This window comes from Octopus sinensis, linkage group LG16, assembly GCF_006345805.1.
Source record: "Octopus sinensis linkage group LG16, ASM634580v1, whole genome shotgun sequence".
Lineage (NCBI taxonomy): Eukaryota > Metazoa > Mollusca > Cephalopoda > Octopoda > Octopodidae > Octopus > Octopus sinensis.
This window is the reverse complement of record NC_043012.1, coordinates 29,993,605-30,016,206: the sequence shown is the minus strand read 5'-3', so window position 1 is coordinate 30,016,206 and position 22,602 is coordinate 29,993,605. Positions and strand designations below refer to the sequence as shown.

At 36.3% G+C, this 22,602-nt stretch overlaps 1 protein-coding gene and 1 long non-coding RNA gene across 7 annotated transcripts in view; one reads left to right on the top strand and one right to left on the bottom strand.

The window, feature by feature from the left end:
- The window catches only part of LOC115220389 (tyrosine-protein phosphatase non-receptor type 9), a 94,290-nt gene that overhangs the window by 41,548 nt on the left and 30,140 nt on the right, over positions 1–22,602 (top strand). For 3 of the 6 annotated variants that reach the window (XM_029790509.2, XM_036509958.1, XM_036509956.1), the window contains exon 2: positions 18,618–18,761. In XM_029790509.2, coding sequence (XP_029646369.1) covers positions 18,618–18,761 — 144 coding nt within the window. Of the gene's footprint in view, positions 1–13,301; positions 13,320–17,576; positions 17,599–18,617; positions 18,762–22,602 lie in introns of those variants that run through there. The other 3 variants (XM_029790510.2, XM_036509955.1, XM_036509957.1) reach the window with 2 other exon arrangements.
- LOC118766548 lies at positions 2,094–22,149 on the bottom strand. Its single transcript, XR_005002482.1, has 3 exons — positions 22,072–22,149; positions 13,220–13,222; positions 2,094–2,104 (listed from the first exon to the last, which is right to left on the bottom strand). It is a non-coding gene; the product is annotated as an uncharacterized LOC118766548 (long non-coding RNA).

Sequence of the window (22,602 nt, the reverse complement as noted above, 5' to 3'; positions counted from 1 at the left end):
CTTGACAGGGATGTTGTGAACCGCATCCACCCCTGTTACTATCACTTCCTTTCTTACTTTGGGCGGCATTAATCATCTTCCGCTTCTCGTGATGTGGTGGTTGACATCTGTCTCTAGGCCGTCGTCTTTCCATGCTGATGTGGTGAACTGCATCCCTATCCGTTGATTTTACTCCCAGCCATTTCCTTAGTTTCTCCTACTTATGCTCTTTCTCTCACTTATCTTTCAACCCTCTTCATTTCCTTGGGAGTGATGGATATAGACCACAACATCACACCATGAGTAAGATGAGAATAGAAATACCGTTGCTGCGGCCATCGTTCCTTCCCCGCTCTCTATTTCTCTCTCATCCCCCACACTTGTCACTGAATTTCTTATTGTATAAGGTTGTGTAATATAGACAAGTGCGTGTGTGTGTATAAATATATACACGTATTTTATATGTATGTATATATTACATATATTCATGTATATATTGTATACTGTATATGTATATATATGTGTGTTTGTGTGTACGCATATATGTATATATATATTATATGCACATACAATAATGGTTCATATCTTCATTATATATATATATATATATATATATATATCGTCAATGTATCATATATCCGAAGAAACACGCACTAACTAAAGCATACACACACACACACACACACGCGCTATGATTATATTGTTGTTGACCTTTTAGTCTCTGTTTGCCCACTTCCTTTTCTGGCCACCCTAAATTAGTGAGGCCAAGCTGTAAGGTCATTGTGTCTGAAGGGAAGATTGTGAGCAAGTGATGGCAGTGAAGTGTGTAATCCAACGTTTGGTGAACGAGATTCAGGGTGTGAAACATACAGGATGAAGGGGGAATATGCTGTTGTTTAACCCCAGGTCAATACTGATCCAGTAGACCCTTGATCAAAGGCATTCCAACCTGACCTATCCCATTTATCTAGCATTATTTTAAGACAGTAAATTGTGATCTCATAATGGTTCTCTCATTGCTAAGGAGAGAGTATGTGGTTGAATTTGGCTGTTATTACTGTAGCTCCAGTGTAGCCATACTTGAAGAGACAGGCATATGATCAAAGACATTCCAGCTGTGACCATTCCATCTTAGTTGTTGAGCTGTACGTCTGTCCTGACCGTCCTACTTATTCCAGGACTTCAGGGTCATTCTCTAGTTTCTCCTTTTCTACAGTAGCAGAGTGTAAGTTGATGGAAATTTAGCTGTTACTTCTAGAAGGTCAGTGACCCTGTCAATGCTTCTCCATTCACTTATTTATTGATAACATTTCCTTGATATGTGCAATAACTGACAGATTAGGATATCGTGGGTGTCACCCCCACTCCCCATTAGGGAGTGTTTTTAAGGGGTTTGTTCATGGAAGTAGATGTATCTGACATGAGTGTTGTGGAATGAAGGGTGCTGTCTGTAACGGAGTCGCGTTGGTTGGAAGTAATTTCTATTCCAACATCATAGAATAGGTTGTATTTTAACACACATACGAGTTAATGATGTCCATGCACACACAGCACTCTCTAATGTCACCACCTCTCTATATTATACTATTTTGTCAATGTTTGTTTATGTGTATGTTGGTTAGTTGATCATTTGTTTCACACATATGGTTGATGTTTGTTGTGTAGGTTGACTGCCTGTCTTGTTTATTTAATAATATCCAATGTAAATGTTAATTAGTTCATCCATTAATTGATTTCTCCAGTCACACTATGTCATCTAACAAGGTGGGGGTGTGTGCAAGAGAGAGACAGAAAGAGAATTGATATAAGAGGGACAAGATGAGTGCACATACTAGGCTTGGTTGCAGGCAGTGAGTAAAGGAATGCTACATATACATAGTGAGAGAAAGAGAAAAAGAGACTGTAGGGGGAAAAGGCCTTGCAAAAGTTAATATTTATTTTCCTTACATGCTTTTCCAGTAAGCTGTTCATTAGCAGTCATTTTTTGCATTAGTCACCTGGGTGTTCACTAACTTAAGAATTTATAGCAAATTATTCCAAATAAATATATCAATACAATTGCTGTAATAATATTTAATACATTTCTGCCATCAAGGGTAACGTGGCATACATGCAATAATTATAACTTAAGTTTTATTTGATTGGTGATTGTGGCAAAAGTATATTTCCAAAGTTAGCCATCATATGATGAGTAATACTCGTATCATCATCATTTAGCATGCTTCTTCCATGCCGGTATGGATTGGGTTGTTTGGCAAGATTCAATGGGCCCAAGAACTGAACCGTACTCCAGTGTCTGCTTCAGCCTGGTTTCTTTGGCTGGATGTCCTTCCTAATGCCACCACATATCTTCATCCTTTTTTGTCTGTTTTTGCATATTGCCATGGGTTGGTTGGGACTTTTTGATGCATACCTGAAAGTTATCTCCTGAGACACAAACCTGAATATCTTGAAGTAAATATCAAATGAAACATGGAAGCGTGTTCAGTATTAGAACTCTTGTTTAATATATCCAAAACCAAAACCCACAAAAGATGTATACAAGCAAGAACAGAACAAGACACAGCAAGCCCCTTTTCAAAGTATTTAAGCTGCTTCTTGACTATGTGAGTTTTTGGGGAAAAAAATGGAACAAGAATATTTCACAGAAAGGTGCTCTCTTTTGCTTTGTAAACCACAAGGCAACCCTTGCTGTACTGATGCCACGAAAAGTATACAATGCACTCGAAGTCTTTGGTAATCAACTCAGAGCTGTTCCAGTAATTAAAGTTGATTTAATTGCATTCCATCTGTAAAGTTTAAGGCTTTGTTTATGTTGGAATATACAAGGGCAAACAAAATATCCTGTGTGTTTGTGTCCCTTTATATTTTGAGTTCAAATCCTGTTGAGGTCTGCTTTGCCATTTTTCTGGGAGTTGATAAAATAAAGTACCAGTCAAGTATGGGGGAGGGTGGGGGTGATAACATTGATTGTTCCTTCCTTACCAAATTTGTCTGGCTTTGGATTGGGAGTCATTTGAGGCAGAATTTTAGGGTTGGACGTTCTTGCCTCCACCCCTTACCTGTGTTTCAAGCAAGGGATGGGTTTTTTTTCCTTATATTCCAAGGGTCTTTGGAAGTGTAGAGCAACCAGTATGTCAATGTCACCTGCTCAGTCAAAAGGTGACAAGCAAAATATCAGTATTCATGCACACATATAATATATACATGTGTGTGTATAGGTATATATATATGTTGTATATACAAGTACATAAGTGTATTTATTGCATATATGTATACATGTGTGTATGGACACACACAAGATGCGCTTTCCTGTGGTTTCTGTCTACCATATTTCCTTGTAAGGTATTGGTTGGTCTGGTGCTCTAGTAGAAGACACCCAAGGGGTGCTGTGCTGTGGGGGCCAAATCCATTAGCACATGGTAAGAATTGAACTTGTAACCACTCCTATTTCCTTTCCCACTCAACTTTAGCTCCAATCACCTCTACAATTGTAGTAGAATTGTTTTGAGTTGTTTTGAAGCTGCTGCTGCCGCCGCCGCCAAGGTGTTCTTGTACAATTTACCAATGATCAGGAGTCACTTCTTGTACTTCTCTCAATGATGCACAGGTATTTGGGTGTTGCCTGGTTAGCGTGTGCTGAGAGAATTTAGGTTAAGTAATGGTGGATTATGCTGATGTCGGCCCACAACTTCAAACCTATTGAACCAGGCTGCAAAGAAGAAAAAAAACCAAACTACCCAACCACTTTCTGACATCATTAATAACACAAACGAAACAAAAAAAAAACCTGCTTAGTTTTATTTTATTTTTTTTTGTGAAACCTACTCACTGATTTTCTTTCTTTCTCTCTCTCTCTCTCTCACACATCTCTTTTCTTCTTACATAGACATACATTTTTGCATTTTTCATCTATTTTCAAATTTATTCTTCTTCTAACCAGTTTTTTGTTGTACATTCCCGATTTGCTGGTGTTTTGTCCCAGGTTGGTCCTGATTGTTCAAACTTTATGATCAAGTTATGAACATCTCCCCAGTTTTATTCAGCCAAAATATATCTAGGGTTACGTTATTCAATGTGACTTTGTTATTTTAAAGTTATTTGGGCAGAGGTTCTCAATGATTTTGGATTTGTGGCCCACAAAACATCAAATAAATAAATACTGGTACGCTATGTATGAGAAGTTCATCATCATCATTTAACATCCATTGTCCATGCTGGCATGGGGTGGATAGTTTGACCAGGGCTGGAAGGCTGCACCAGACTCAAGTCTGGTTTGGTATGGTTTCTGCTCTTCCTAATGTCAGCCACTCTGAGAGTGTAATAGGTGCTTTTATGTGCCATCGGCATGGGTGCCATTTGCGTGACACCAGTATCTGTCGTGATTGTGATTTTGCTCAGCTTGATGGGTCTTCTCAAGCGCGACATAATGCCAAAGGTCTTGGCCATTGCGTCTGTGAGACCCAACACTTGAAAGGAACTCAGCCACTTTGCCTCCCAAATAATAAATTTGAAAATAAAGTTGAAAATAGTAATAGTTTTAAAATTAAAAATTTAGGAGGAAAAGTGGTTAAGGAGTCTGCTTACCAACCATATGGCACCTTGATCAAAACAAATATCTTCTAATATACCCTTGGGCTGACCAAAGCCTCGTGAGTGGATTTGGTAGATAGAAATTGAAAGAAGCCCTTCTTGTCTATGTGTGTGTGTGTTTGTCGTTATCGTGCTGCATTGGTATATGTGCATTCCCATCTTATATATGTCCTTCTTCATTTCCAATCTTCTGTGTAAATATGTCTAACATTGGTCAAATATTACCTCAGATGGAAACAGGTGAGGGCTGATGACAGGAAAGGCATCCAGGCATAGAAAATCAGCCTCAATGAATTCCATCTGATCCATGCAAGCATGGAAAAGTGGACACTGGTTTTTAACTGATGACAAAGATGAGGATGTTGCTTCTCTTGGTTTTTTATTCATTCTTGTTTATAAAACAGCTTTTTGTAACATTTTTCAAAATGTTCGTCACATGCTGGAATGTTCTAAAGCCTAAAATTGTATTTTTCAAAATCTGTCAACTGTGAATTGTCAGAGCATTGGCTGAATTACCTTCTGGTACCTTGCATTGAAAGTTCAAATCCCACAGAGATCAGCTTTACCTTTCATCTTTCTGGTGACAATAAAGAAAGTGTCCAGTGTCGGGCAACTGGAGGAAATATGCTTTGCTGTAATTTGCTCTGGCTCTTTGTGTTTGGAGTTCAAATCCTGTTGTGGCCTCTATGGATGGCAGTCTTAAGAGACTTAATCTGTTGCTTAGCACCACCAACAGGCCATGGAATGTCTTTTTCAGAATCAACTCTGTTGCAGGAATTTGTAGCAGGATACCTTCCTTCATTCCTCCTCCTTTTCCACCAGTCGTCAAGGGTCTGTAAAGGGTCATTCATACACCCTGACCTTCCCTCTTGATGAAAAGATTAAAAAAAAAAAAGATAAGACACCAGTGCCCTGTGACTGACTCATTGTTTGAAAATCACTGCCTTGTGATGCAATCTGAGCACAAATTTGGCTGTTGTTTCTAGCTGGTTCAATGACTATGTAGAGGCTTCATTGTTGCTTGATATTATTACACGTCAGCTCTGGTCAAACAGATCTCAAGTAGCCACAATAGTTGGCTACTTGACTACTTGAGATCTGGCTACTGATCCTGATGGGTTGACAAAGTACCAATTGTTTATGGTTTTATGAGGAAGTTGACCAACAAGCCAGCTATGAAGACTCTTTGCATTTTATTCCTCTTCAAACTCCTCTTCATTGTATCCGTGTGGGTGATGGTGCTGGTGATGGCTGAATGATGTGACACGAGATGAGCGGAGGTAAGCCTTGTCTCTAAAGAACTGGAAATCAATGTCTTTCCTCCTTCAGTATAAGAATTCCAATGCAAACTCTTTTATTTCTCCTTTCATTCTGAGGAGTCAGCAGTGTAAAAACTCATAAAATGTCTTCTTCCCCCCCCCCCCCAACAACCTCCACATTAATAATGAAGATAAAATTAAATAAGAAAATTCACAATTTTACGATATTCAAAGTGTAATCTATAAAAAAAAATTGAATGATATTCCTGACTGTGGAAGTGAAAGAGAGGGATAGAGAGTGTAAGAGAAAAAAGAACATAGAGGGGTAGGGTGGGGGTAACTGGAAAATACTTGGATCTTTTTAAGATTTCAACTTTTTGTTCTAAATTAATTTTTTTAAAATTCAAGGTAACAAATTTGGGCAAGTTTCAGGATGATAGAATCAGCATGGATGGTATGAATGCAAGACAGCATGAGATTCAAGATGATTGCAATTAAAAAATTACTCTCTTTGGTAGAATCTAAGAAGAAATCGATAAATACCACCCATCCACTCATCTTCTGCTCAAAGAAAAAGAAGAGAGTTTCTGCTAAAATAAAATAAACCATCTGCTTCATTTTAATAAGGAAGGGAAAATAAAATGATTATAGTAATACAGAAAATGCAAAAAAAAAAACAAAACAATGGAAATAACCCCGAAATTGAGGAGTGGAGATCGAGAAATTCTTACTTTTATGGAGGAGTGGCTTCCAAAACAGGAGAATTCTGATAAGAACAAATTTTTGTAAAATAATCTTAATAAATGGTTAAACTGAGAGGAGATTTGTCTGGATTAAACAGTTTATTTAGTTGGGAATGGAATGTTTATTAACTCTTTTAATACCAATTTCCAGCACAATATTCTCCTGCATCCAGTAAATGGACTCCAAATACATAATTTATAGGATTATGTAGGAATGGTTTTATTTCTACTGTTTTTATATTAAAAATGAGATGCATTTTTGGCATTTGATGCTCTTCTATTTCTGGAAAGAAAAAAACTACTGTACAAACAACAAAAAAAAAAAAGGCATGTGCAATTCATAGAGTTGATGTTGCTGAGAGAACTGTTTGTAAGTAGTTTGCTGGGTTTAGCAATTTTCATTTGGAAGCCCATGAACGTTCTGGCAGGGATGCAGTGATGGATGATGACCTAAATGAAATGCTAATCAAAAATAATCCAAGTCACATTACATGAGACACTACAGAGCTGCTTCAGATATCCCACGAGCATTATAAGGCATTTAGAAACACTTGGATACAGAGGAATCGCTATGTTTGGTTGAATCATAATTTTAACTGACAAAAATCTAATGGACAGCATTTCCATCTGCAATTCTCCATTCAAATGCGACAAAAGCAACCATTTTTGAAAAGGCCAATCACAAGGGATAAAAAATTAGATTGCTTATAACAATGTGGAGTGAAAAATGTCGTAGAGAAAACAAAATGAATCCCCTTTTAATCACACCAGAAGCTGATCAATGTCCAAAGAATACAACACTCTATATCTGGTGGGATTGGAAGGATATTGTGTATTGCAAGCACCTTCTACAAAATCAAATACTGGATTCAGATAATTATTGTTCCCAATTAGACCAATTAAAGGAAGCAATCAATGAAAACCATCCAGAATTAACCAATTTGAAGGATGTTGTCTTTTTTGAGAACAACACTAGACTTCATATTTCCTTGCAGACCTGACAAAAATTGGCAAAGCCAGGTTGGGATGTCCTACAACACTCACCTGACGATTACCATTTACTTTGATCCTAAGAAAATTCTCTTAATGGGAAGAATTTGAGTTCTTTGGAAGACAGTAAAAAACCATTTAGAGCAATTCAGACTGAGAAAGATGCCAAGATCCACGAAGGTGTCTCGAAGATGGTGAAAGGTACTAGAGCAGAATGGAACATATATGGTCGAATATCTAAATATTGTTTTTGAATTTTATGTAATAAAACATTATGGTCTTTTGTTCCAATCTAATATATGTATGTAAGCATGTGTGTGTGTGTGTGTGTGTGTGTATATATATAGATATAATTAAAAGTAAACAGAAAATGGAGAAATATCAATCAACAACAATTGACTTACATCAATTATTATTTTTTAATTCAATACAAATAGACTGCATCCCACCTAACAGCTGTTTCTGCTTCCAATGTTATGTGGTATTGCCATTGAAAATTCTAAAAATACTATTCATCATATTTGGTAATAAATCTGGTCTGGAACATGGAGCTTCATCAGAGTGAAGAAAAATACATAAAAGAAAAGAAAAGAAAAAAGAAGAGGAGCCTCGAGAGGAAAAGGAAAGGCTGAATATGATTTTAAAAATCATAGCATTTTGCTTATGGGTTGCTTTGGGACATTGAGTAAATGACTAAACTTAAATAGTAATTGGTGAGTTGATTTTTTTATGGGGGTATTAGGGTGGATAAGTAATAAAAGATTTGAAAATTTACAATAATGGGATAACCTTAATTGGTTTAGTCAAAGAGGGACTGAGAGTACCATAACATTTTGAAGAAATCATAATAGTTCTTAATAATTATGTTTATAGTAGTAATTAATAGTTTTTATCATAATAAAGTGCCTGACAATTTCAATTATTTACTTACTGATATGTGATGAAGTCCAACCACCTATTGCCCATAATGGGATTGACCAAGGTCCAGTGTTCGATATAATTGGTCAGTTAAATTTAAAAACAAAGGGCAAGCTATTAAGACCGTTATACGGGTTGGTATAAATAAATAAATAAAAGTATGGAAAAGTGATATATGTTGTAAGGGGCCGAAAAACACGTAGGGCATTGCATTTATAAAAAAACAAACATGTAAAACAAGTACAATGCGAAGGAATGATAAGAATCCCTGATGTGCTGAGTGTGCGATAAATGAACTGCAATACGATGAGGGGTGACTGTATTTCAAACATATGCATAATATATGTAAACCAGTCAACTTTATTTCTTTCATAATATATATAACATCTCCTGACCTATAAATTCCTAGCATAGGCATTATTTCTTATTTTTACAGAATAAAAATTATATTATAATTCATATTTGTTGAATTATCTTTAAATATCAACACTTGCTTTAACTGCTAAATAGTTCTAAGCCAATCTACCTTAGCAAAAAAATAAAATCCTTCTTAAATACAAATATTGCATTTTTTCTTCATATAATGTAATATGATATTCCTACACATAAAGATATAATCTCCAATTGACTTATTTTAGTTAATAATTACAAACATATTATGCTTCATTATAACAAATACCCAATATACACTCCAGTATATTCTACTACATTTTATTTCATTATATTTTTATTCTTTTTCTCTTCACTCCTTCGTTCAACTTTTCTCTTTATTTGACCTCTTAACCGATCAATTCTAGAAATTATTAAGCTTCCCATAACATAACTCTAATTACTTAACCTTTCTGATAATAGATAAATGGAAATAAATTTAATAAATATATATATTTTGAGTGTATGTATATACATATATGTATGTATATATCATCATCATCGTTTAACGTTCGCTTTCCATGCTGGCATGGGTTGGACAATTTGACTGAGGTCTGGCGAACCAGATGGCTGCACCAGGCTCCAATCTGATCTGGCAGAGTTTCTAAGCTGGATGCCCTTCTTAATGCCAACCACTCCGAGAGTGTAGTGGGTGCTTTTTATGTGCTAGTCAGGCGGTACTGGCAATGGCCATGCTCAAATGGTGTTTTTTTACATGCCACCTGCACAGGAGCCAGTCCAGCAGCACTAGCAATGACCTCGTTCATATTTTATTATATAATTCTTCCCTTACATATTTAAGTATTGTGCTTTCTTTTTATTTAAATTGATATACTATTTTACATACATTTATATTTTCCTTTACTTTTTATATTATATCTTCTTACTTTACCTTTATTTATGTTATTTTAATTTTTTAAAATTTTCTTTTATCTTTACTTATATCTATAATTCACAAGCTAAATGCATACGCATATTATATATGATCTAACTTTTTAAACTTATTAGTAATTCGTCTGCATTGTTTCAAGAAATATGTTCACCTTTGTAGTATAAGCTCATAAAACCCTGATGAGATTCTTTCCCACTAGTTGAAAACGATGACCAATTCTTAGCATATGACCCTACCCAAATGCTTAGAATTACTAATCACCTAGGGCCATGAACCGAAACATATATGTAGGTTTTTGGTATCTGCCATGTCTTTCAGAGCTTTATAATTTATTTGTATTGTTTTTATTAAAACCTCATCTTCCTTTCATCATTATGAACAATATATATATATATGATGTGTGTATGTGAGTGTATGTATAAATGTGCATCATCATTATTAATAAAATACAATATCATATCGTCTTATGAGCTATTTAATCCATCAGTTTCATACAAGGAATTGAGGTAAGCCCAACAAGTAACAGAAAAGACCTGGAAAGAATAGTTTGGTGTGGGTTCTTTGCCATTGGAGATTTGAAAGTGTCACATCTGGTTTATTGGTCTTATGGCTGTCGTAGGAAGAGAAAAACTGGAATAAAAATATCCAAAGTCAAAACCCAGTGAGAAAAATTGAATTCATTGGAATTATACTTTTGGATTGCGAGCAGTAGAAAGCACCATGATATAGAGATTATTTGCTTATAGGGTGGGGTTGGGGCCAGGGTGACGTAGGGTAGGGACTTGGGGGTGAGCGGGGTGGAATGGTGAATTTTAACATGTGTGTTTGTGTATCTGTGTGTGTTTAATAACTGGGTGTGGCAAGACTCAGATTTCTTCAGATTTCATTGAGGAGAAAAAAACTGATGGGGTTTCTCCAATGCTTATAATGTGATTGGCCAACATGCTAGGATAAATCTGTGTTCATGAGGCTAGAGTTGAAAATCTCACTCGTATAGTTAAAGTAGGTGATTGGGTGGAAAGCTCTCAATGTGCTTCATATGTATTAAAGCAGAAAACTAGAAAATGTTTTGGTATTACTTAGTCCATGTTACATGTTTCATTACCAACAGAAGATAAATATGTAATACAGAATAAATAATACCAAAACATTTCCCACTTCTCTGTTTTAATGTAATTTTCCAGTATCTAACAGTATTTTCAACTCTCATATAAGATGTATAGCGAACTGGAATATACAGATATGTATCATGAAGACACAGCTTGGATTATAACCCTTTCTGCATATATACATACACACATAACATATATATATACATACATACATACACACACACACACACACACACACACACACACACACACACATGCATGTAAAAATTCATCAACATGTTATGTCGAAAGCTCATGGGTCTTTGATTTGTTTGTGTCGCATTCTTGATAAGTCTTTCAAGAAATCCTCTCAACCATCTTTTAGCTGTAAGCATCATAAATGTCAAAGAAATTCCCTCTGATCCTTATCATGTGAAAGGAACTAATTCCATTAGTTTTCCCAATAACATTTTTATAGGTGTTATTTTGACAGATAAACTAATTCAGAGTCTCCTTGGTGTAACTGGTAATGGATTTGTTCAGCATATATAGTACTACCACATTTGATGACATATAAGATGCACGGGCATATCAGAAGCACCTCAATTTCAGCAGCACATAGTCATGAAAAATTGTTTTTATTGCATTAAAAGCTACAAGAAGCCCAACTTCACATTTAGGAACCACGATGATTTTTTTGTGATAAAAATGATCTTTTACGCTGTTCAATGCTTGGCTTCATTCGCTTGAGAGAATCTGCTCACTTTTATATGTCTTAAGCCATGCTTGTAACTTTCTTATGCATAATTTATATTTAAAAGCTTAAACACACACACTACATTTGTGCAGGGACTGTTGTGTTGTGGAAAGTTTGGTTCATGAATCCTGCTTTTTTGGAAACTTGGGTAGTTAATAGACTTTAGAAACTAAAATCATGATAGAAATAATATGTAGAAGTCTTTTACTTGTTTTTTTTTCCTTGTAGGGGGGTCAGGCTGGGGCACTGTTTGGAGGGTAGGGTTGAACAGTTTCTGTCTACCAAATTCACTCACAAAACATTGGTTGGCCTGGAGTTATAATAGAAGATGCTTGCCCAAAGTGCCGTGCACTGGGACTGAACCCAAAACCATGTAGTTGCAAAGTGAACTTCTTAACCACACAGCCAGGTCTGCACTGATGTAAAGAAATAACAGAGAAATTGTCCATATTTGATTTGAATTTCTTGGGTTGTCACAGATTTCACTTCTATGGTATTTGCAGTATGGTGCATTACCCATATTTATGCTGAAGCCATCAGAAGGTGGCAAGTTGGCAGAAACATTAGTGCGCTGGGCGAAATGCTTAGCAGTATTTCGTCTGCCACTATGTTCTGAGTTCAAATTCTGCCGAGATCGACTTTGCCTTTCATCCTTTCGGGTTGATTAAATAAGTACCAGTTACACACTGGGGTCGATATAATCGACTTAATCCGTTTGTCCTTGTTTGTCCCCTCAGTGTGTAACCCCTTGTGGGCAGTAAAGAAATGAGAAGGAAGCCATCAAATGTAAGGGAACATGTTAATATGAAATGAAGATGTAATCGGGTCATGTTGGCTGTTAAACTTAATGCTTTACAAAGATTTTGTGTGGAAGCAAAACTTAACTGTATTGCAAAAATCTTTAAAGCACAAAAGCTGTGGAGAGACATGACGATAAAGTTGGTTGAAATGCTCAAACAACTACTCCATTAACATTGTTATTTCATAGATGTGTTGTAATATTTAATATGAAACGGCTCCTAAGTGTGTGGCTTGACGATCAGGTTAGACGTAATGGACTGATAAACACCATGGTCATTCAAGCGTGAGATTAAACCTTATTCTTATTTATTCCTTTATATATTTCTGTTCAGTTGTTTGTTTTATGTATTTTGTACTGTATGTGCTTAAAAATGGTTATTTTCTTGCATAAAAGTGATTCTATGACCTGTTTATTTTCCCCAGGACATTTCTCAAATTACATCTTGGACATCAATGGGGAAATAGGTTTCATATTATGGAATTTGATGTTGTAGTAAAAAAGCTTTCAAGAACAGAGCACATTTTGAAATGTGAGAGATGGCTGTGTGTATATGTGTGTGTGTATAATATATATATATATATATATATATATATATACACACACATACATATACATATATTATATGAATGAGATGATTTGGTGCAGTTGACTGGACATTCGGTCTGTTTTGGTGACTACTTTTTGGTGCTGGATGCAAAGTCATACACACACACACACGCGCGCGCGCGCACGACAGGGAGGGAGGCAGGGATAAGTGGCACCAAACCAGCTGTGCCAAAACATCTTTTACTCCCCAAATATTATATTTTGATTGCTATGATTATTTTTGCAATTGTTTTCTCTTTTAGTCTTCAAGCTAGATCCAGGTGAGCGACCTTAAAAGTCTGGTTTTGTTTTTTTCCACACCATTGCTTCAAACTATCTGAGGATTATTGCTGTTTCACCCATCTTGTATACACCCTTCGGCCTTTTTTACTGATTCCAGGTATTCTGTTATATACACACCCACACACTGCCATTAAATACCACAGCATATATATATATATATGCACACACACTCACATACATGCTCACACACATCTATCCTCGTTTATCACCCGGGTTTGGTTCTAAAAAACCAAACTGATAAATGAATCATCTTCACACACTTTGTAAATGGAATGAATGGTGCTCTTGACACCAAACTCTGGACTCACAGCATCAAAACTCTTGTTCTGTTTTTTTCTTGATCATCTCTACCTTTTCCCGTAGAGAATACACTCATTTCTTTAAATCAGGTGCCTTCATATTTTTTCTAATTACTGGTCCTATGTTCATGGGTAAAATTATATAAATCCATATTAAAAAAAACAAAACATGCAGCCTTGCAGCATGGTCAGTGCGTTGTGGGTAGCTGAGCCTTGTAGGTGGTTTACTGGGGTACGTTTTTGCAGTACAAGCAGAGCCTTTGACTGATCGCTAACCCATGTTACCACAGATGAATCAGTGATAAGCAGAATGGCTCAGTGATAAACGAGGATAGATGAATACCATAAGATTTTAGAAACTTCAAGAGACATAAAATAAATGATTTTTATTAGTGGAACCCAAAGCTGTAAATAATAGAACTTAAATATTGGGTTTAAGGAAAAAGTGGCAGAACATGTCATGTTTCTACGGATGTGGATTCACTCACGTTCCTCAATTCTCCATTTAAACAGTTCTTTGACCCAATGTTCAAACACTATTATTTATAGCTTTATCTGCTTGCAATTCCACTTTCAAAAATTATTTATTTATATATATATGTGTGTATAATGTATATAATAAATTCCTTTTTGGCACCTTCAGTAATATTTCTGCTCTGCCTTCACCTCCTGCCACTTTTTGTTTTTGTTTCTTCAAGTCTTCAGTTTCTCTCTTTGCACCCTGTCAAATGTGGTTTTCAAATAATTGTAGTGGTGAAGGGGTTAGGGGGTTAGTATTATTGGTTTTTCCTCCTTCATTTTTATTTTGAGTAAAATTTTGTTCAATTTTTATTATTTTATTGTTTTTAATTAAAAAAAAAAATTTTTGTTTCCACCTTTTGTAAAATTTACCGAAGAGCAGCACAGCACTTCCTACCCTTACTTTCCTCCTGAAGTAGAACTTAAAACTTGATAAGAGCTTGTCCTGAGAAAGAGAAAAAAAAAACACTGTCCACAAAATTGCTTTCCTTTATAACTTCCATTATAAACTTCCTCTGTCATCACAACTAAACAGACAACGACCCACTCTTCCTTGACAAGGAAAGTGGTGGTTTGATCTCTACAAAAGGCTTAGATCAGTGGTTCCCAATGTGGGCAGTACTGTGGAAAGATTCGAGGTGGGGGAGAACGAGGTGATAATGGGGTGACCAAAACAGGGCAATGGATGTAAAAAAAAACATTTGTGAAATAGTGTTGTTTTGAATTTGCTGCAGAAAATGGTTTATGTTTGTGATGGTGAGAAGGTGGGAGGAGACACTAGGAATGTGGCCTTAGAACCAAGGGTGGTGGGCCTGAAAAGGTTTGGGAACCACTGGCTTAGACGATAGCCAGATCCATCTGCATGCGATAACAAATGTTTTATATAATCCAACAAAATCCACAATGCATGGATTACTGGATGATTTGCCTGCTGTATGTTTTCTTTACTTTGCATGAATATTCCGACAGATTTGGTTGCTGTCAGCTTCAATGCAGAACTTATCCCCAATCTTAATGACGACCCCCCCGCTCTGGCCAGAAAATCTGTCAGTAGAATTGACTCTAACAATATGTATCCCACCTTTTGACTGCTGCCACTTACTTTATTCAGCTTAGAAGGCAGAAAGGATGGCAGAATGATTTCAGTATTGGAAGAAATGCTTTGAGGTATTTCTTATAACTCTTTACACTCTGAGTTCAATTTCCACCTTTGTCAACTTTGCCTTCCATCCCTCAAGGGTTAAGAAAATAAAGTATCAGTCAAGTGCTGGGGTCAATGGAATCAGAATTGATTAAACCCTGCCCACCAGATTAGTGGCCTTCGGTCTAAATCAGAAATCACTCTATTGAGCTTGGATGAAAAATGAAGCCAACTTTGATTGGATCTGGAAAGCATTTTATCACTCCTTCCACTCATAATGATAATAATAATTTTGCCACAAGGGCAGCGCTTTTGGAGAAGGGGTAAGGCGATTACATTGGCCCCAGTGTTCATCTGGTACTTATTTTATCGACCCCAAAAGGATGAAAGGCTAAGTCAACCGGGTGAAACACCGCTAAGCATTTTGTCCAGCATGCTAATAATTCTGTGAGCTCACTGCCTTAAATGATGATGATGATAATGTCTCATTGTTTGAAAATGTTAAGTTAGTCATTTTTCCTGAAGGAAATTACTGATGTAATGATAATGATAATCCTTTTCAAAGCCTGAAATTTTGGATGGAGAAGGTGTCAGTCACATCACTTCCAATACTTGGATGGTATTTATTCTACATCTGAAAGGGTGGAAAGGCAAAAATCAACTTTGGAATTTTGAACTCAGAACATAAGAGCTAGCAAAAATACTGTCGGGCATTTTGTCTGGTTCTCTAATAATTCTGTCAGTTCACTGCCCTAAATAATAATAATAATAATAATATCTTTAAGCACTGGAAAGCCTCGCTGTAAGGGAAATACAAATGCAAACACATTCTTTCTATGATAGTGATGTGCTGAAAAAAGAGGGTGGATTTTACAGTTGATCTCTTCTCAGAGAAGGCCTATCAAGCTTACTTCCCTAATCAAAGCATAGATCAGCTGCCATGTGATGCAGTCATAAATTAGGGTAGAACCATAGTGGATAGCTTAATTTGCATATTTGTGCTTTTGACAGTTTGTCTTTAATAAAAATGATATTTTATTCAGAAGAATTGAAGGAAATTTAAACATTATAAAGTTGAATTGTAATTACATTGTTTCTATATTATTGCAGGGGAAAAAGTGGGGGGGAGTCTCCTGATGGACGGTTTTATGATTTGTTGAGTACTCCTCTGAGAATTATCCAGTTTCCTTCTCCAATTATGAGCATAAATCAGCTGCTTTAATAAAGCATTATTGCCTGAGAAAATGTAGGTGAAGCTAAGCTGGAGAGTCTAATCTTTCATTAAAGATATTTCTGATGCAAGTTGTTTCAGCTGTAAATTAGAATAGGATACAGGAGAGTCTGTTCGATAATGGGCAATAATAACTTTCATTTTGGTCACAAGACTAATATTTATGTGGAAGAGAAAAGTGGAATCTATTTGACATGCTCCCAGTATATCACTGGTACAAAGTGTATCAATCCTCAGAAGAAAATGAATTTTTGTTCTGTTTCTAGACAAAAGTTGTTGACACTGTTGCTCCTCATGTCAATACCATTTATGTAGACTCTCATTATTAAAAGTCCTCCAGATATGGCCATTTGGTTCCCCCCACCATCTAACACAGTAAAGCATGAAAAAAGATATTCTTGATGTATTTGAAATACTTGGAATCTGAAACTAAATATCTATAAATTAAATTGGCAGTGTGTCTCCATCTCCATTTGTCCATCCTCTAAAGGGAGATAATTCTGAGTATTGGATTTGTCTCCCTTAGTTGCCATATACTAACTAGAGTGTTATCTGTTCCATGTTGTAAGGTGATGCTGGTATATACACCTTTGCTACTGTTGGTAATATCAAGTCATATTACATCTTTAATAAATTGATAGCGAACCCTTTTCTTACCATATTTTCATTGAAATAGACTGCTTTTGTTTCATTAAATCTTGAAAATAAAGAATTTAGTAAAATAACTTTGTCATTAAGCTGAAACTTGGAGCATAAATTAAGCTACCATCTATCTTAGAGCCAGGGACAGTCACATGTAATTTGATATCAGAAGGGTTAAACAGTATTATTGTCATTAATAGAATATATTGTTATTGATAATATAGATTTATTGCAAATCTGCAAATGAGAAATCTGTTTTTATTTTATATCATTTTATAACTTTTGAGTTGATTTCATTATTTTTTATAATTACCATGAAATCTAAATAAAGTAGAAATTTGATTAAGGGAGATGTTCTTCTCTGAAGATGAAATACAACAGTGATCAACCTATTTTATGATTGAATTTGCCCGAACAAATTAAGAGTGAGTAGATATGTTAAAATTATAATAATCATAGCATCTGACATCATCAGAAATTAGTTAGAGATAAAAGTGTCCCCCGTGACATAAAGTAAGGCCATCATCCATTATGCGATGGCTAGCACTCTAGAGATTGGTCTCTTATTTAATTTTGGCAAAATTGATCTAATATTTTCTTGAGTACCTCCCCCAGTTCTTGTTTTGTAAAATCAGGTTTTAAGTTGTTTTTCTTTTTCCAAATACTGTTTCCATGTTAACATGGGATTTCTACATGTTTTTGTTCTTGCTTTTTTTTTTATTTCAAATTTTTTAATAACATTTTTGTTGGTCATTTTTGCTTTGCTTTGTTTTTGGACTTGATTTGATAATATTTTGGAGTTCACACACACACACACACACACACACACACACACACACTGAGATATATTTTCACTTTAAATAATATACAAACACCTTTCTTTTCCTTTCAGAATTTGGAGAGTAATGTAACTTGTATGCTCACAATTCCTCTGACAGAGTTCAAAACTGTGTGTTCTATATAGTCCATAGTTACTCTTGCCTTTCCGCCCCCCCACGCCCTCTCTCTCTCTGTGTATATATATATATATAATATATATATATATATATATTATATATATAATGTTGAGAGAGAGTGGGGTGCAAGATATATGTACTTAGCAAAACTTTTGTTTTATCCTCGCTGAAAACCATCTCTAGCTTCTTCAACATAGTTCCTTGTGTCTCTGACTGGATGTAGCATGTGCTGTTCATCCCTGGGGTATAGTTTGCTGTGACCCTGGCAGGATTGAATGTGTGAAGTTGTATGAGGCTTTCTGTAACTGGCAGCAAATAGATCACCTAGCAACTGACTAGATATCCAGTATGGTCTGTATAACCAGCATTATTTTAAAATTATGATATTTCAACACCCCTTTTATATCACTACCCCTGACCTTTATTTCTCCCACCAACTTGTTATACCAATCTGGTCACTTACACATCACCAATATTGTCCATTTCAGAAAGTCAAGAAGTTCATTGAAGAGGTCAACTACTACTATATCCAAAATGGCAAGCAGCCATTACCCTGGAAGACGGCAGTTAAGTTTCTTATGGCCCGCAAGTTTGACATCCGCAGAGCATTAGACTTATACAGATGCCATCAGGTAAAAACCATTTTTCTTTTGTATTTCTTTTTCTCTTTTTCTCATTTCTCACTCCCCCCCACCTCACATTCTTCTTTATAATATCCATTCTCTCCCTTTCTATTAACTTTTCTCTGCCTTTACCCCTCTCTCTTGTTCATCTCCCTCCCACTACTCCTTGCTCTCACTCACTTCTCTCTTTATATTTTGCCAATTCTTATACAATGTTCAATTGTAAAATGAGTATATGTCTCTCTCTCTCTCTCTCTCTCTCTCATTTCGTTGCTTATGATGACGGGGGTTCCAGTTGATCTGATCAATGGAACAGCTTGCTTGTCAGATTACCATGCCAAGTGGCCGAGCACTCCACAGACACATGTACCCTTCATGCAGTTCTCAGGAAGATTCAGCATGACACAGAGTGTGACAAGGCTGGCCCCTTTGGAATTACAGGTACAACTCAGTTTTGCCAGCTGTGTGGAGACTGGAGCAACGTGAAATGAAGTATCTTGCTCAAGGACACAATGTGTTGCCAGAATTGTACTCATGAGCTGGATACCCTAACCACTAAGCTACATGCCTTCATGTCTATATGTGTATGTGTGTGTATATATATATATGTGTGTGTGTGTGTGTATATATATGTGTGTGTATATATGTGTGTGTGTGTATATATATGTGTATATATATATATGTGTGTGTATATATGTGTGTGTATATATATGTGTGTATATATATATATGTGTATATATATATATGTGTATATATATATATGTATGTGTATATATGTGTGTATATATATGTGTGTATATATATGTGTATATATATATGTGTGTGTATATATGTGTGTGTGTGTATATATATGTGTGTGTATATATATATATGTGTGTGTGTGTGTATATATATATATATATGTGTGTGTATATATATATATGTGTGTATATATATATATATATATATATATATATCAGAAAACCTGTGAAGCCAAGTGAAATTGTAGTCATGGTTGATGCCAGTGTAAGTGGCACATAAAAAGGCACCATTCGAATGTTGAGCCTCAAAGAGGCAGTGACTGAGACCTTTGCCAATATACCGTGCTTGAGAAGACCTGTCGAGCCAAATGAGATTTTAGTCATGGCCGATGCTGGTGTTATGGAATTGGCACCTGTGCCGGTGGCAAGTAAAAAGCACCCACTAAACTCTTGGAGTCGTTGGTGTTAGGAAGGGCATCCAGTCGTAGAAACCATGTCAACTCAGATTGGAACCTGGTGCAGCTCTTCAGCTTACCAGTTCTGTCAAATTGTCCAACCCATGTTAGCATGGAAAAAGGATGTTAAATGATGATAATGTGTGTGTGTGTACATGTAAATATATGTATGTATATAGATAGATGTGTGACATGATTGTATGGTAAGATGTTTGCTTGTGAAGCATATGGTTCCAGGTTCATCCCCTTTGCGCAGCAAATGTCTTCTAGTATGGCTCCAGACTGACCAAAACCTTGTGAGTGGACTTGGTAGACAAAATCTGAAAGAAATCTGTTGTGTATATATGTATATATATTGTGTATATCACCGTGATCACGTGACCGACCAGACCATCAGATGTTGTTACATATCACTGGTCACAATGCGTTCGCATTGTTTTTAGCCTTCGAATGACGCCACCCTGCTGGCTAAGCGAGCAGGCCAACAGGAGAAAGAGTGGTGGAAGAGTACAGCAGGGATCACCACCCCCTGCCGGAGCCTCGTGGAGCTTTTAGGTGTTTTTGCTCAATAAACACTCACAAAGTCCGGTCTGGGAATCGAAACCGCGATCCTACGACCGCGAGTCTGCTGCCCTAACCACTGGACCATTGCGCCTATATATTGTGTATATAATATATGTATATATTACTTCTGGTCACTTCAGCAATGTAACCACGCACATGCTGTTTGCAATTTCTTTTCCTTTTTTGGACTTTTACCTTTCTTCTTTCTGATGAAGAGCCATACTTGAAACATGAAACTCTTATTTCACCAAGCATCAAGCTAATACATTCCTTGTGCATGTCTTCTTGTCAATTTTATTATTCGTTTTTTGTTTAATTCATCATCATCATCATTAATGTCTGTTGTCCATGCTGGCATGGTTTGGATGGTGTGACCAAAGCTGGCAAGGTGGAAAGGCTGCACCAGACTCCAGTCTGATTTGGCATGGTTTTTCTACAGCTGGATGACCTTTCTAATGCCAACCACTCTGAAAGTATAAGTGCTTTCATGTGTCACTGGCACGGGTACCAGTTGCGTGACACCAGTATCTGCCATGACTACAATCTCACTTGGGTTTGATGGGTCTTCTACTCAAGCACAGCATATTGCCAAAGGCCTCAGTCATTTGTCATTGCCTCCATGAGGCCCAACGCTCAAAAGGTGCTTTTTATGTGTCACTGGCACAAGAGTCAGCTAGGCAACACCGGCATCATCCACATTGCCTCCGTGAGGCCCAACACTCAACAGGTGCTTTTTAAATGACAGTTGCCTCATAGATATATGTATGTGTGTATATGTGTATCATTGTGTTTATTCTCCCACTGCTGCTTGACAGTAGGTGTTAACTTCTTTATATTTATAGAAAAAATAGAATTAGAAAATGCACTGAGAATAGTTAAAATATTTGAAGCTTTAAAAACCGGTTTCACAGTTTACACTCAACTTTCAAAAAGTTCAAATAGAAAGACATGGCTTATGTCACAACTGCCTTTCTTCTGACTTGTGTTTGAAGCTTGCCCTATTTTCATAGGGAGTTCATGGCTCAAATTAGTATATGTTTCGAATAGGATTTGATTTATAGAAGATAGTCACATGACTGGTCTTAGAAATTTTTGTAGGTTCCCCGCTATATGTGTGTGTTAGTTTCAAGTGACAATGTTTGACATCATAAGTTAAGGCTGACACAGTTGACTGAACGTGTCCAAACAGTCAATTGCTCTGAATGTTTTCTGTCAAGTGTTTGTAGAGAACGAACACATTCATTGAATTTAATACCCGCTATCAAATGTAAAGGATGTAATGAAGATTACATAGGTCAAACAAAGCTTACTCTAAGAAGTAGCCTGACCATTCACTGACAACAAATACAAGACGCCAGTACTAGACAGATTCCACTGAGTGGACACATAGACATATGTGCAAAAATTAAGTTTCCCATATTGCAGGTCTTCCCACTCTATCTATGTTCAGTGAATTCCACAGCTGAAGCACGGATGAACAAAGAAAATACTTTCATACAAAAGTACAAACCAAGACTTAACAAACTTTAACAGAGAACATACACAAAAAACTATTCATACATAAAATTCATTCTGCCACTTATCATGAGGAAGCTACACAACTAACAACCTAAACTTTAGCCATTGGACTAGAGATTAAATTTGGAGTGCTTTGATTGTAACTAAACCTGTTCACTCAACTGTTTTGGCCTTCTTTTTAGGCGCAAAATATACTGTCATGTGACACTAATACACGGATGTAGTGGGGAAACATACAAAAGGTTATACACTTAATCATGTTGTCATTTCTCTACAAACACGTTCAGTCAAGCGTGTGGGTCTTAACTCACCACGTGAAACATTGTCACTTGATAATAAGACATCGACATGTCGGAGTGGTTGGCGTTAGGAAGGGCATCCAGCTGTAGAAACACTGCCAGATCTGACTGGCCTGGTGCAGCCTTCGGGCTTCCCAGACCCCAGTTGAACCGTCCAACCCATGCTAGCATGGAAAGCGGACGTTAAACGATGATGATGATATATATATATATATATATATATACACATACATACATATATATACATACATACATATATATACATACATACATA